The sequence below is a fragment of the Lemur catta genome, chromosome 8, assembly GCF_020740605.2.
Source record: "Lemur catta isolate mLemCat1 chromosome 8, mLemCat1.pri, whole genome shotgun sequence".
Taxonomy (NCBI): domain Eukaryota; kingdom Metazoa; phylum Chordata; class Mammalia; order Primates; family Lemuridae; genus Lemur; species Lemur catta.
In genome coordinates this window covers 60,094,864-60,110,298 of record NC_059135.1, presented here as the reverse complement: position 1 = coordinate 60,110,298, position 15,435 = coordinate 60,094,864, and the positions used below count along the sequence as shown (strand labels likewise).

General features: G+C 40.1%; 1 protein-coding gene across 3 annotated transcripts in view; it reads right to left on the bottom strand.

Moving 5' to 3' along the window:
- The window catches only part of GRB14 (growth factor receptor bound protein 14), a 108,467-nt gene extending 93,572 nt beyond the window's left edge, over positions 1-14,895 (bottom strand). For 2 of the 3 annotated variants that reach the window (XM_045559201.1, XM_045559200.1), the window contains exons 1-2: positions 14,508-14,858; positions 13,126-13,258 (exon numbers count right to left, since the gene is read on the bottom strand). In XM_045559201.1, the coding sequence (XP_045415157.1) occupies positions 13,126-13,258; positions 14,508-14,698 (324 nt within the window). In that variant the 5' untranslated portion in view covers positions 14,699-14,858. Of the gene's footprint in view, positions 1-13,125; positions 13,259-14,507 lie in introns of all 3 variants that reach the window. The other variant, XM_045559199.1, reaches the window with a different exon arrangement.
- Between the last annotated feature and the right edge of the window lie 540 nt (positions 14,896-15,435).

Here is a 15,435-nt window from a genome sequence, read left to right as displayed (position 1 = left end):
CACCAGAAATAGTGAAAATGCAAAATAAAGTAATTGCACAGCCCTTGCCATCTCAGGATAGGCAATAAGGTATTTAATTTGTTCTAGAAAATTCATGGAAATTATGCATTCTACTCATAATAAATACAGGAGTGTTTATTTTAATATAAAATGTTTTCTCCATATTTTCAATTAAAATTAATGTTCCAAAAAGGTGTTCCATGTTTATCATGCAACTTCCCATATGGCCCTCCCACAGTCTTCACACACCCATATGCAAACACACAGCATATACTCTCACTTTCAGAAATATGGAGGAGGTTCTTCATTCCACTGGAGTGACCACCCCTGGAAATCTCTTTGGAAAGCATTTGCCAGAGCTCAAGAGCCATAAACTGCTACACAACCTGAAAATATTTCTTCCTTTCATTTTTCTTAAAACTACATCCTTCAACTTTCAAAGTATGTCTCAGATATCATGGAACTTGGTGGCTAAATCCGTGTTAAAGAGACTTTAATTATGCCTCCTCTTTATCTTTCTTGACCAAAGAGTCAAAATTTATTAAAGACTCTATACATGGAGGTTGACCCAATACCTTCAAATATTCAGTCATTTTTCTCTGAACCTCTCCCATATCTTTCCCAAGGTGCAGACATGGTTTTGTAAAGGGGCCCTTATGCCTCTGGGACAAAGGCAGGTTCAGCCTAAATGAGGTCATTAAAACAAAACATCAAGTTCCCAGTGCCCTAAGATTCTAAGCCAATGACCTACAGAGTGTTCCAGCTGATCTTAATTTCCTTGGCACAGCACAGTAAGAGTACTGTAATATAATGCAAAATAGCTCTAAAGAGAAACTAGATACTGGCCAGAGTCTTGCCAATACACAGTTAAATAATACCAAAGTAGCCCTTTCATCTGAATACTGTGCTTCACATGCATATGTCACCCTTCCCGAGAATGAAAGTAATCTTCCACTGTGAATGTGGGTTGGTTGAAAAGCTTTTACTGGACTCAGCCCCATAAAGTATGCGTGCTTTTTAACTGGCATACGTGTGCTAGTGAGACTGAAAATGCTTACAAGGGGACCAAAGAGACAAAGAACAGAACTCATTCTGAGCAAGGGTAATCCAAATTTAGAATGTGCTTATAGTGGTAAATCAATACTCAAACATTTATCTGGACCAGGCTCTCTTCTAACATCTAACAATATCAGACACGTCCCAGAAAATAAACTAAATTTCACTTTTCACCAGGCTCTCTTCTAACATCTAACAATATCAGACACGTCCCAGAAAATAAACTAAATTTCACTTTTCAAAGTTTCTTTACAAAGTCGTTATCATTTATATTAAAATATCAGTATGTTCCCAAATTTTCTCTCCTTCCTTCCCTTAGTAACAACCACTTCTCTGGTCCTTCTTCATTCACTTACTTATTCATTTATTCTTTCATTCAGCAAAAATTTGCTGAGGGCCTGTGAAGTGCCAGGCATTGTTTCACCTGCTGAGATTGATTAAACAAAACTTACCAGTTACACAAAGTTCCTGCCTTCACAGAGCTTATGTTCTACTGGGAAAAGGTAGAGAACAAACACATACATATGCAAATATATAACATGTCAGATAATAAGTTCTAGGGAGGAAAATTAAGCTCAGTAAGGAAGAAGAGGAAGGGTAGAAGTGGTGGAGGGCAATGTCAGTCTTTGCAATCCATCAAGCTAAAATCATCTTAAGTGACCCATCAATGGGTAAATCAACTAGGACCTCCTATAATATAACTAAAAACAATGAATTGGAAACTATCAGACTTGAAAAAGATTTGATACCTAATCAAGTTCATTCATTTTCTCAATTTCTGGATAATTTATCAACAAAGCTTTACCATTAATAATCTGTTATTCTTCCACTTAAATGCACTTTGTTCCAACTAATGCACCCAGAAAAACTGGGGGAAACATGTTAATTGTATCATATCTTGGCCAATCCAACACATTCATAAGGTATTTGCATGATTTCTTTCCAATGTTTTCTCATAAAAGGCTTTTGTCTTATAATGTGTTTTAATATATTTTCATCAAAAGTTTAAGACTTCACATTTAGTTTATTCAATTTAAGGAAAATGTCAACAATATAATTGGAAAGGTTAGTCCTCACTCTCAAATCAATCAACCAAATCAGACTTATAATTTATCACATAAAGTCCAACTTTACTTCTCAATTCAAATAGAGGTATCAATATACATTCTGGGGGGAAAAATAGTTTTTAAAACACTGAAAAATAAATTATGGATTATATCTTATAAGAGAAATAGCTGAAAGCAGCCAAAATTAAAGTAATATAGAACTAAGAGTTCTGAGGAGTATGATGATGTGCTAGGAAGTACACAGAATTCCTTTGGTAATTGTGTGAGTGTACATTTCCACCACTGGGTTTCAGCTGTTGGATGTAATTAAATAAAAACCAAGTATAAAATTAGAAATAGAACCATTAAATATAGTACTCATCATGATAAAAATTTCTTATGTTTTTTAATGAATGCAAATGGTACACACTAAAACAAATTAGTCCAGCAGCTAGTATATCATTTTATAGGAAGTAGAAAATATTAAAATATTTTATGATAAAATAGGATTGGAATTGACTGGAATTGGAATAGTCATAATATGATTTGCTAAAATACATTTAACCACAATATTGAATAACACACACAAAATTTGAAATAAATCATGTACAAGTTTTACCCTCGAGTTTTGCCCAATTTATCTTGAAAGCTTTGGTAGGCCCAGAAAAGATTCCTGTTAACATTTATAAGAAGCAGTCACTAGCTGTAGTAGATGCTGTGGCAAACCACCCAAACCTACCTCCTTCAAGGCTGAAGCACTCCATTGTCCCAGCTGTTAAGAGTATCAGCCACTAGGACCTGTGACTAACGCTCCCTGACGGCCATTGCACTATGTTGAAGGGAGCCGCCATGCCCAAAATCAGGCAATTCTTAGGCAGCCCAGCCCCTCTGCCCTAATTCTGAACAATTGTGCAGAGCCATCCCAACTCCAGAGTTCCTATGGGATTGGTTGAGGCCTTTGCTGTGGCTGCATTGCAGCTCAACTTCTCCCTGTGTCCTTTCCTACAGGTATTGTTTCTAAGAGCTCCTCCCAGGAAACTCCCTGCAGGAAAACCTAAGCTCCAAGTCGGCTTCCCAGGGAACCTCACCTGCAGCACTATCATATCACGTTTGTAGATGCATTTTCTTTCATCTACAGATGCATCCTATAAATACTTATTAAGAATAGTGGAAAATACATTTAGATACGTCACAAAAGGCCATTTTCAGCATTCAGTATTTCTCACTGATGCACTCTTTGCTTTGTTCTTAGGAAGCTGTCCCTCAAGGGTTGCATATTCTCTGACAATGGTCAGGACATGGAAGAACTAAAGTCAAAAATTGAAAAATAAAAAGTGAAAATTGTCATTACTCCTATCACACCATCATATATCTGAATTCAGAACATTTCAACACTAGCCAAAAATTCTCCTTTCTAACCATTATTCACCCTTAATGGTAATAGGTTTACAGCATAAAAAGACAGGAACCCTTTCTGATTTGCAGTGCTTTGATTAATCATTAAGAGAAGCTTTCCCTGTGTGTGATGCCCTGGAGGTTTACGTCCCCCAGGGTAATGCACCAGAAGTTTACTGTGATCACAGGTGGACTCTCAGGAAGGTAAGTTTTAGGAAAAAGTACATACAGAAAATGAGGATCTGAAAACTGATTCTCTTAAATCCATGAGTTTGTACATCCCTTGGAAAGTCTTCATGCATATTTAAGGGGCATATGTCTCCCCATTTCTACATTATGAGCACTGGCCTAAATAATTCACCAATGACATTAATATCTAATAATTAAAACATTTACTAGCATCTACCGTTTGCACTGAGACTCATATTATAAACCCAACTGATATTTCCACTTATTTTTTTCTAAGTGTACGGAGCTTGTGAACAGACAGTAAGTTGGAAGAAAGCTAGCAGTCCACTGAGCACTCTTCACTTACAATTACACAAAATTGGCATAAAATCAGAAATGTCTCCATTAATTTAATTACACATGATCAAAATTTCCTATGTGTTAAATGAGAGTAAAATATAAATAGTGCTAAAATCCAATTAATTCAGGAGCCTAGCACATATTTTTATTTTTGTAAATAGAATCTGTTAATAGAATTGGAAATATTCTTAAAAATGCAATGAGGAAGAGGAAGATGATTGATCATGATTAGAATAAATACAATATAAAACTTGATAAAATTGGTTTTAACTACTTATCTTCAATAATCCATGTACTCATTCTTTCAGTGAAAGAACCCAAGAACAATAACAAAGACAAGATAATTCATTTAAAGAGAAAAACAATAAATAATTACACCAAGTAGATAAATGAGACAATTAAGATTATGGCAAGTACGGCCAAGGAAATAAACTGGGAAATGTCATGGGGAAAAAATAAAAATAAAAAAGCAGGTTGTTTTAGGTAGGCTGGCCAAAAAAGGCCTCCATAACGAGATGATCTTATGCTGAGACCTGAAGAATACAAAGGAGTCAGCTGTGTCAAGAGCCAGGGAAAGAGACTCCAGGCACAGAAAACAGTCAAGGCAAAGGCTTTGACATAGAAAAAGAGTTTGCCAAGTTCACAGGACTGTGGCTGGAGTATAATGAACAAAGGGTAGAATGCAGATGAGGTTTAAGAGATAGGCAGAGACCAAACCACGCAGAGTCCTGTAGGCCAAAGTAAGAAATTTAGATTTTATTCTAAGCTATCAAGATTTTTTTGGCTGGGCACAGTGGCTCACGCCTGTAATCCTAGCACTCTGGGAGGCCGAGGCGGGAGGATAGCTTTAGGTCAGGAGTTCAAGGCCAGCCTGAGCAAGAGTGAGACCCCATCTCTACTAAAAATAGAAAGAAAAATTAGCCAGCCAATCAAAAATAGAAAAAATTAGCTGGGCATGGCGGTATATGCCTGTAGTCCCAGCTACTTGGGAGACTGAGACAGGAGGATCCCTTGAGCCAAGGAGTTTGAGGTTGCTGTGAGCTAGGCTGATGCCATGGCACTTTAGCCCAGGCAACAGAGCAAACCTCTGTCTCAAAAAGAAAAAAAAAAAATTTTCAACCAGGAAATGCCATGGTGTGATCTACATTTCTAAGAGTTCCCTGTAACAAGTGTATGGAGAATGGACCAAGACAGACTAACATAGAAGCAAGGAAGCCATTTATGGGGCTCCTGTAGGTGAGAAGATAGTGGTTTAAATTAGGATGGTAGCAGTGGAGATGGAGAGATATGTATAGACTCAGGTCTATTTTGATGAAAGATGTAGCAGTACCTAACAAGACAAGAAAGTGGTCTCCTTGTTTTTTGGCTTGAGCAACCAAATGGCTGATTTCAGGGTGGAGCAAGAAGAATTTAGAGAAGGACTTAGAGGCTATGACCACCTCATACCCCTTAAGCCAAGCAGAGCCAAAGATATATTGGAACTTGGCTAGCCTGAAATGTTCACATCTAATCTCATAGCATTATTTCTAAGTTTAAATACTTGGTTCCGTACTTCAGTTTTACCACTCAACCTGGCCCCTCCCATATGTGATACCTTTTGTGATTCTCTTCCTAATATTTGAACTTTGATGTAGAATTTCTAGTTTAACCAGACACTCCTCCCCTCATCATCCCTGTGAAGATGATTCCTGTGCTTCTTGCCCTGTGGTACCCAAACATGCTATCAGAAGAGGTGTGATGATGTGGGAAGATCTGAACAGAGGTGGAGAGGGGGCTTCTAAGGTCAGTGGAACCAAAGAAACCTCCCATGACTCCTATATCTACTGCATGCAGGAGTCATTACTGCTTTAAGAGCCATCAGAATCACTTGCTCTAGGAGAAGAGTAAAATTGTAGAGCTCTAAGGCCCCAACAGTGTGGGCAAGGGGCTGATATCACATCACTCATCAGCAGCAGGACCATATTAAAAGTTAGGTTTGCTCATTCCCAGTCTAATATCTTCCAATCACATCATACTGACTCACAACTTTCCATAGAAGCAATATTAAAAATGGTGCACAGGATGTTGTAAGTGTACTATTCTTCAGAGCTCTTAGGGGTTTAAAAACTGACTGGCCTGACAACCTAACCACCACATGCAATATTACATCTATGGAAAAATGTACATGAATACACAGCCAATTTATAATGATCTTTTGGAATAAAAGCATTTGTAAACTAATTAAGAATATTGAACATCCTGTTTGTGTTTATTTTCTCTGTGGCTTTGAAAAATATTAAATAAGCAGGCCAAAAGGAAAGACAATAAGTAAAGGATGCTCTCCCACTTCTCCCATTTCTCTTCTAAATTAATTATGAACCCTTTCCTTCTATTCCCTTGCCGTGACAAAGGCTTGTGGCCACTTTTCCGGGTCTCCCTTGAGCTGTCCTCTATCTGGAATGCCAAAAGGATAATTCCCAAGTCTGCTTATCCCTACTCAAATACATACATAAGTGTATATTTTTACAAGACAATTCATTACTATTCCATATAAGCTGACATTGTTCAAAGCAACATCCATAAGACTGCAGAAATTTTTTTTATATTAATTAAGATCTACATTTATGCTGAACCATGGATGACTCCAATTTTCCTTCTCTTAATAGAATATAATACATGCTCCTAGAGAAAAACAAACCTGAATTTGAGCTTTTGATAAAGTAAAAAAATAAAACGCAAATTATAGACAAAGGATGGATTACAGATGTATCCTGAGAATTAACCAAAAATTAGAGGCAATCTTCAAACTGGAAATAAAAACTTAACAAACAGGAGATCTGCTGGGGGCCAGTACCGGCAGCCTGTTAGGGACCGGGCTGCAGAGCTCTGCCGCCTTAGGAAGTGGAGTGGGGGGCACACAGCAGGAGGTGAGCAGTGGGTTAACTAGCAAATCTTCATCTGCATTTACAGCCGCTCCCCATCACTCGCATCAGTACCTGAGCTCCGCTCCGCCACCCCACCCCGATCTGTGGAAATTGTCTTCCATGAAACCAGTCCCTGGTGCCAAAAAGGTTGGGGACCGTTATGCTAAAGGATTTAAGTTTTAAAATAGAAAGAGACAACTGTCTTCTGCTACAAAGGAGGACAACCAGCATGAAGTGAGGAGGATCCTGAGTTGTATCTCCTGTCATCAAAGGCTAAGGGACCTCACTAAGATGTAAGCTCAGGACAACAGGCCAGGAAGCTGACCATCCCTGAAAGGTGGCATCAACTGAAACCACTGCCCAATAAATATGCATCATGTAAATTAAGTGAATTGAGGCAAAGAAACTGAACCCTATGAACCAAATAGGCTATGTCATGTAAACCAGTTGATGGATCACCATATATCATACATATATGATAAGAATTAGTTTTTGTGCCCTGTTTGAGATCTTTTTTCCCCTAGAACACTAGCTGTCCATTGTCCTTGCCTCCATATGTCATGTCTACTGAACCCGTACCTCCTTCTCACAGAATCTGTTCCCACACCCCTGCTGAGCAAGTGGTGGTCCAGGTCCCTCTGCCCCCTTGCCCACAGCTGATTGAATAAGAGCTGGACATACTGGCCTAATATCTCTCTCCAGATACAGACTCCAGTCAGTTACTAAGTAATCAGCCACTCAAAGGGGGAAAACTTGGGGGTGTCTATTCAAGGCCATAGATGCTACATAAAATCAGAGCAAGCAAGACTGTAGAGAAATGTCAGAAAATGGAGTCGATTTACAAAGAGAAGCAGAAACTGTGTGGTGTGCTTGTGGGAGAACAAAAGTGAGAAAACAGAGAAAATGTTTATCTTGATTTTTGCTGACTTTCCAGTCACCAGTTCCAATCTCTCATGAGACCAGTGACCTGTTGGCCTTCAGCTACTATAACATAACCTTTTAGGCTGGTTCATTTGAGGCTCTGTGTCCTCCAAACAATCAATACCTGGCGAAAATACCAGCTAAAGTTTATTTGTAATATTCCCACCTTTTCTCAACTAAATGGACCTGTCCCCAATTTTGAAAGGCCCAATTGCTCCAGTCTGAAAGTGGCAGAGAATAAGAGTTGCACTGATTTTGTATACACGTCAAAGAGAAAAAAATATTAAAAGTCAAAGTCCTATTTCCTTCCCCAGGATATTATTATTCAATGGGTCTTGCATGAGGTCCAAGTATCTATGCTTTTAACAAGCATCCCTGCTGATTCTGAGACAGGTAGTTTAGTGAGCACACTTGGAGAAGCCTGGCTCTAAAGCCTGCTTCAGCACTGCCACAAAGATCTGTACACTTTCAAATTCTTCTAAAAAAAAAGTGATATTCATCAAGTGTCAGCATACAAAAGTAGCAAACTGCTGTTGGAAAGATAGATTTGTCTGAAACCCTAATAAGAGCAAGTACTGTTTCTATTATTCTTTCTGCATATATATTTGTGTTTTGTTTCACACTAAATGGGATTCTGTAAAATAGCTCCGAGGGCCTAAATACAATTTATGATGTTGTTTCCATCTCAAAATGAATTCAGTCTCCAAAGACCTAATTTGTGGACTTTTGAAACATAACCAGTTTGTAATTTGAGGATTTCATGTGCCATTCCAACTGAGAAAATTTGATTATGAATGGTTTTAGATGATACCAAGAAATTATTATAATTTTTGTTAGGGAATAATGGCATTTCAGTTATAAAAGAAAATGCATTTTTCAGAGATGCATATAAAACTAGGACAGGATGTCTAAGACTTACTTCAAAATACTTCAGCAAAGAAAGCAAAACTTTTTTAAAAAGGAATAGATGAGGCAAAATATTGATAATTGCTGAGTCTGGAAAAAGAGAATATGTAGGTAGAGTTTCTTTTCTTCTACTTTTTGTGTATAATAAAAAAATGAGTATATGAGAGTTAAGTTAATGTAGCAGCAACACAAGATTCCTACAGGACCTCACGTACAAGTTTGTGATGTCCAAATTGGGATAATTACTGACATCACAAAGGAATGATACAAGAGACCCTTTAATTTGGGAAGAGATCTATATATCCTTTGAAAGTCCCTGACACACTAGACAAAAAAGAAATCAAAGGCAGAGCATATGGAAAACTTCTTAATTATTTGAGAGATACTGTTATTTTTCTGAGATATACAGAAAAGGCCTAATTCAATACATAATAGACTAGAAACAGTGTGGTAAGGGACACAGCACAGTGAGACATGATATTCTTTTTGATCTCCCTATATTTAAAATGTGAAAGCACAGGCAAATCATTTCCAGTTTTTGTTTTAGAACTTAAAATGCAGGTGACAGACCCAATTCCTGGTGTTCTCATGAAATAGTGTCCTGTAGACTGTAAACGACACACAAAAGCTGGTTATTAATAATACTAGTATTTAATAAATCATGTTTGATGATATAACCAAACATTTGATGGGTTTTTCATACCAATTTTAGGGAGATGATGGAGAAGAAAGAGAAAAAAACACAAAGAGTTGTAGTTCAGAAAGGGAAAACAAAGGGGAAGTCTAGGTCTTTAGATGAATATTAACAAATGACATTTTTCACCCCTGTTCTTCTTGTGTTATGGGCAGATTTGTAACTAACAACGCTGATATACATTTATCATTTGTACTACACTTACGGTCCTTGCTTTCTTTGGAAATTGCGACTTCCTTAAAAAATGACTGCGAAAGCCTCAAAAAGTCCAGATTTCAGGTCCTGGCTGTGCCACTCTCAGCCACATAGCACTTCTTAAACTCAATTTACGTATCTGTAAACAAAGAGCATTAGACTACACGCAAAAATCCCTCTCAATTCAAACTTTCCATGACACAGTTTTTCATAGGTTGCTTTTTTTTTAAAATCTGTAAAACCTTCAGAGGCTTTATTCTGAATTAGTTGTATTACATAGTCCTGGGAAGTAACCAGAGCTACCACACAAGCTGTGTCCAAGCCCAAAAATCAGCTAGGGGGCGACATACATGAGAAAGAACTGACTGCTGCAAGAGCTAAAAATCTCTTTTCCCTTTTTTCAAAAAAGAGGTGTTTAGGGTTCTTTGCTAACAGATGATTTCCTGGTAAATTTCAATCAGAAATTAGAAAAAAAGAGATTAACTTTATAATTTAAGTCACTTTCAATATAAATAACTTTTCTGGACCATACATATAAAGGAAGGCATGCTTTAAATATGTTTTATTGGTAAACACAAAGAAATATGCCTAGGAAGTATAGCTGGCTAGCATTATAAAAAGAAGGAAAAGGAATAAAGAATATGGATTCTCTCTCACTCTAGCTCTCATTTTAAAATAATAATATTGAAAGCCTACAGTATTGTATACTTTGGGACATCTTTGCAAAAAGAGATAAAGTATATCCTATTTGTGGCTTCAATGCACTTTACCACTCATGCATTATGTAGGCATCTCAAATTGTAAAAAAAATATTCATGACTTGTAAAATGATTTTTGATTGTGGTTTTGAAAAGCCAGATGAAATTTTAACATTTGTAGTCTGGATTCTCTCAAACTCTCTGGTCACTTACTTGTAAATAACAAATACAATTCTTCACTTTTTCTATGGGGAGAAAAGAATTGCTAAAATGACTGGAATGGTTAAACAAAACAAATGAGAGAGAATATAAAGAAAAGAGACATCTTCTCCTCCAATGTTTCAATCATAAATAACATACAGTAGAACCTATCACATACAGTCATTTACATCCTCTCAACTGAAAGTTAGAGATAAATTGGGCCAGAAATACCATTGTGGAAAAGGTAATGTGTGTCACAAAGATACTGAGCTTTAATTACTGACATAGAGTCTTCTATTCTCAAAACTGCCCTCATTCCAAAGAACTAAGAGTATACAAAGAAATAAAAACAAAAGGATCAGTTCTAAATGCAAAGTCTAGGTGGAGGAAAAAAGAAACATAAGAGAAAGTAAAAAGGAGCCTCCCTCTTCCCCAACTTTGGGACACCCTTGTGCTCATAGAGACCTCAACCCTTGGGCCAAGGAAGAGTTCAGCAAGAAGGGCACTTCCAAGTTGGGGACACCCCTCTGGGATTGGTCCTCAGAAGTCAGGTCAGGACTCTCTGCTCATGAAACAGCACAGCTGTCTATGTGAGTACAGTGCTCTTGAAGAAGGTCATTGTGGATATGACACAGGGCCAGAGCAGGAAACGTATTGGAGTTAATAATATATCATCTTTTTTCCATTTTCCAATTTGCTAAAGCTGATCTAAATAAATGTTGTCATTCCCTAAGATGTCTTACTCTAGTCTGATGACTATCCACACTAGGGCCCATCCCGTCCTGACCCTGACACCTTACCCGCTCTCTTTCTCTTTTTTCCCACTGCATTAACATAAGCATACTAACATCTATTCTGGCTTTCTATTCAAAACACACCCTGCCGCATCAACAAATCTCTCAGGCACAGGCACTCCACTGGTGTCCACTCACAACTTTAATGTGAAAGTCAGCCCAGACCTTTCTCCCTCTACTTCTCTTCCCCTGTTCAACCTCCACCCCCTAACACAATCCCAAATTTGGTAAACACCACTAGGACAGAATTTTTGTCTTATTACCTAGGATAGTGTGAGAAACAGCAGGCCCTTTATAATTCGGGAAATTACGTAGTAAATTTTCTCCCAGATAACTGTGTCATCATCGATTTCCTTCTCCCACTCTAGCTCATAGGGACAATCCAGAATCAATTTATTACACCACTATAGCACATAGTCTATTCCAATCTTCTATCCTAACCCAAAAGACAAGCCCTCAAAGGGCTTGGACGTTTCAGTAGGGCTCCTTGTTCCTTGGGATCTGACTTTAAACCTTACCCTGATAATAAAGCTCTCAAGAGAGTCTCCCCTTTGTCCATCTCCCCAGTCAAAGTGACAGTCCCGTTCATTTAAGGGCTTGCCTCCCCCTTCAGAGATGCCAATTTAGAACACAGCTCTGCTCCCGGAATATTTACTCCCACTTTTCCAATCCTTATCCAAAAACGCATGTACTAATTAGACTTCAAACCCCTCTCCCACCAAAAAAAAGTATGTATACCAGACTTCCATCAAAATATATTTCCTACTGTTTCTGTTATTGCTGTACGTTATCAAGAATTCATCTACTTCCTAGGGTATTTATTCTATTCCTAAAAGTATAAACACACATCATTGAACTCATCAGAGGTAATAAAGGTGCAGGAAAAGGAAAGAGAACAATAGATGGGAAAAATAACCAACTGTCCTCTCCTCCCTGTTCATTATCCCTCTCCTCACAGTAAGTATCTGGCTATTTAAATATATTGCTTCTACCGTTGTAGAACAAGGTGCATTTTGTCTAGTGAAGCTTCTCTTTGTTTAGCATGTTCAAAATTGGGAGGAAGTATGTGACAAGAGATGAATTATTCTAGGATGCACTAATTTTTTTTTCTCAAAATGTATAATCATGATGTATCTTCTCTCAGTTGCTTGGTCCTTAAAATCTAATTTGCTTAAGTAAGTCCCAAACTAGAAACTCAAAAAAAAAAATCATAAAAATAAAGTCCATCTTCTAATCATCACTTACAAGTCATTTGCAGCCACAGCCTCCAAACTGAGAAATTCACTGAAATCAAAAAGACATGAGGAGTCCTAAACCCCAATTAGCTTTTGCCACACAGTCACTATATCACTTTCCTTTAGTAAATGAGGTTGGCTTCAGTTGAAAATGTGAAAGATTAAAGAAGGTATTAAAGGAACCAATCAATCCCCTTCTCACCCCACTACCACTACCCCCGCCCATAATTCCTGACTTAAAATTGATACTCTATCATCACATATAACTCTCCCACCTACCTAGTGAATGATAATAGCTTCCAGGCACTGTACTTTATATATATTCTCTTTTTCAACCCATCCCAAGACCCTAAGAGGTAAGTTTTAACATTCCCACTATACAGCTGTGAAAAATGAGCCCCTAATAATGCCAAAGGACTATGTCAGTCAATAGAGTTATTTAACAGAGGCCATGTTAATTTTTACCTAATACTGTAAGTTACTGAAAATCTTAAGGACTGTATGGGTTTAGAACTCCTAAGATACTTGAATTAAAAAATTTAGAAATGCATACCTGTTTTTTCCTTGAATTTGCTTTGGGAAACAGGCCTGCTGACAACACAGATGTAAATGGAGAACAGCATAGCTCAGGAAAAGGGTTTGGAATAGATGGCATTTCCAGAACATCAAGATCTTTCTTTTTTCTCCTACATCAAGAGAACATAGGATGTAATTTACATAAAACAGAATGCAAAATATAATTGCTGTCAAGATTAAAAAGTGTGCTAAGGACAACAGGTACCACTCTATGACAACATTAATGTTATATAAAGTCTACAGGTAAGGTCTGTGATGTACTTTCTGTGGGTCAAAATAAAATATTAATTGATACAAATAAATCTCCTATAATATGCCTACTTTTTTTTGTCTTTAAAAAAAAATCACAGGCATGGAAATTCCAACACTTTTGATAATTTTCCTGAAGCAGGAATATGGACTATATAATTACTAATACAAAAAATCATCCTGAGGAGTTAGACATTGTTATGCATTTATTAACTTGATAAGGTGTCTAAGTTACATTTAGTGAATTCATTCCTATGATATTTTACTAATCACTTTTGAAAGTTATGATTTATTAATTATAGCTGTGGTTCACCTCACTTCAACTTTCATTCACAATGTTGCCCACACACAGTCTGTTGATTTTTCAAATGCTTATAGATGCTAAACAGCAAGGCAGTGTTTTTGAGGAGGTAAGTTAATAGAACTTGCTAGTATAAATGTACTCCAGTCCACTGGAGGGTAATTTTAACTTCACTGAAGTTGAAGCACTTTGATAATCAGAGGGAAAAAAGTACCATTTAAATGTATGAATATAAAGGACTACAGATTTTTCTAGTACTGTTGTAGCCTTTTTCCGTTCCTAAAGTATGTGCAACTCTAAAGGCACTTAGTGCTGAATGCTGTGGAGATTGGGAAACCGTTTAAAGCCTCTATTCTTTCCTGCTGAACAGCAAGACCGCTCAAATGTCAATCCAAGCTTTGCTTCTCCAGGGTCATGGTAAGACTCTATGTGGGAGGTGAATTCGTTCATGCTACGATTTTTTAAATATATAAAATTAAATGGATTGTTTACTTTTTTAAAAAATGCAGCGACACGCAGAAGGAGCAGGAGGTGGTCAACCTGGAGGTCGGCCTGATAGTTCACAGCGCCGGGCAGAGGCGAGGGAGACCGAGAGCTCTCAATGAAACGGTGATGCTATTTATAAGGCGCGGCGAGATCGCAATGTCCTGCTGACCCCGTAGGAGCCAGCTCCAAGGGACTCGTCTTCAGAGACTTTCACAAACTTGGCCCGGCGCTGGGCACATGGCTCACCCCCTAGGACCGCCCCCTCACCCCGTCGCCGGCTGCCAACCCAGGACACTGCTCCGCGCCCTCCGAGGGCTGCCTACCTGTCTGCGGCGACGCCGCGCGGCCCGTCCGGAGGGGGCGGCAGCGCCCGCGCGCGCAGCCAGCGGGCCGGCGCCAGGTCGTGGGCGTCGCCCGTCCCCTGGGCAGCGCCACACACCTGGGCGGCCAGCGGCGAGTCCCGGGCAGCCGCTCTGCCCGCGGCGCTCTGCCCATCTTGCAGGGAAGTGGTCATTGTCGCCGGCTGGGGGGCTCGGGCGTCCTGGGAGCCCCGGCGCGTGGGGAGAAGGGGGTCGGGTGGCGGGAGGCTGGGTGCCGGCTGGGCAGCCCGTGCGCTCTGCAGGTGCGGCGGCCTCGCAGCCTGCGCTCGGGGACCCGGCGGCTCAGACGCTCGGCCGCGCGGCGTGCGAGGCGCGGGGGAGGGGAGGGGGCGGAGGAGGAGGGTGGGGAGAGGGGAGGAGCGGCCGGGGGGGAGCGGCGGGGAGGGGAGGGCGCGCGCGTGGCCCGGGGCGCTCGGGGGCGCTGGCGGCCGTCCGGGGCCGTCCGCGCCGGGGCCTCGGCCACCGCCTCTCTGCACCCGGCCTCGCTGTCTCCCAGGTGGGCGCCAGGGCGCTGGGCTGAACCCAGGGTCAGGGCGGGCCCGGGAGGCGGGGACCGGCTGATCCGGTGGGCCCGCTGGGCTTGCCTGTTGGACTGCAGACGGGACGGGGCTCCAGGCAGCGCTGACCCTCAGACCCTTCCATTCTTCCTCCTGTGCTGTCTGAGATCACCTAAGCTGTCGCCGGGCCGCCATGACAGTCCCCACCGTGCCAGGAGGCCGGGGGGCCGTGGGGCTGGGCTTGCCCGTCCTTCCCCTCGTGCCTCCTCTTCCATCCACTGCGCAGCCAACGATGGGGGTGCAGCCAGGGAGTAGGAGTACAATTGTTCGAGAAAACTACTAAGATTTTGATAATCCTCAGTAAAGCATGAGTA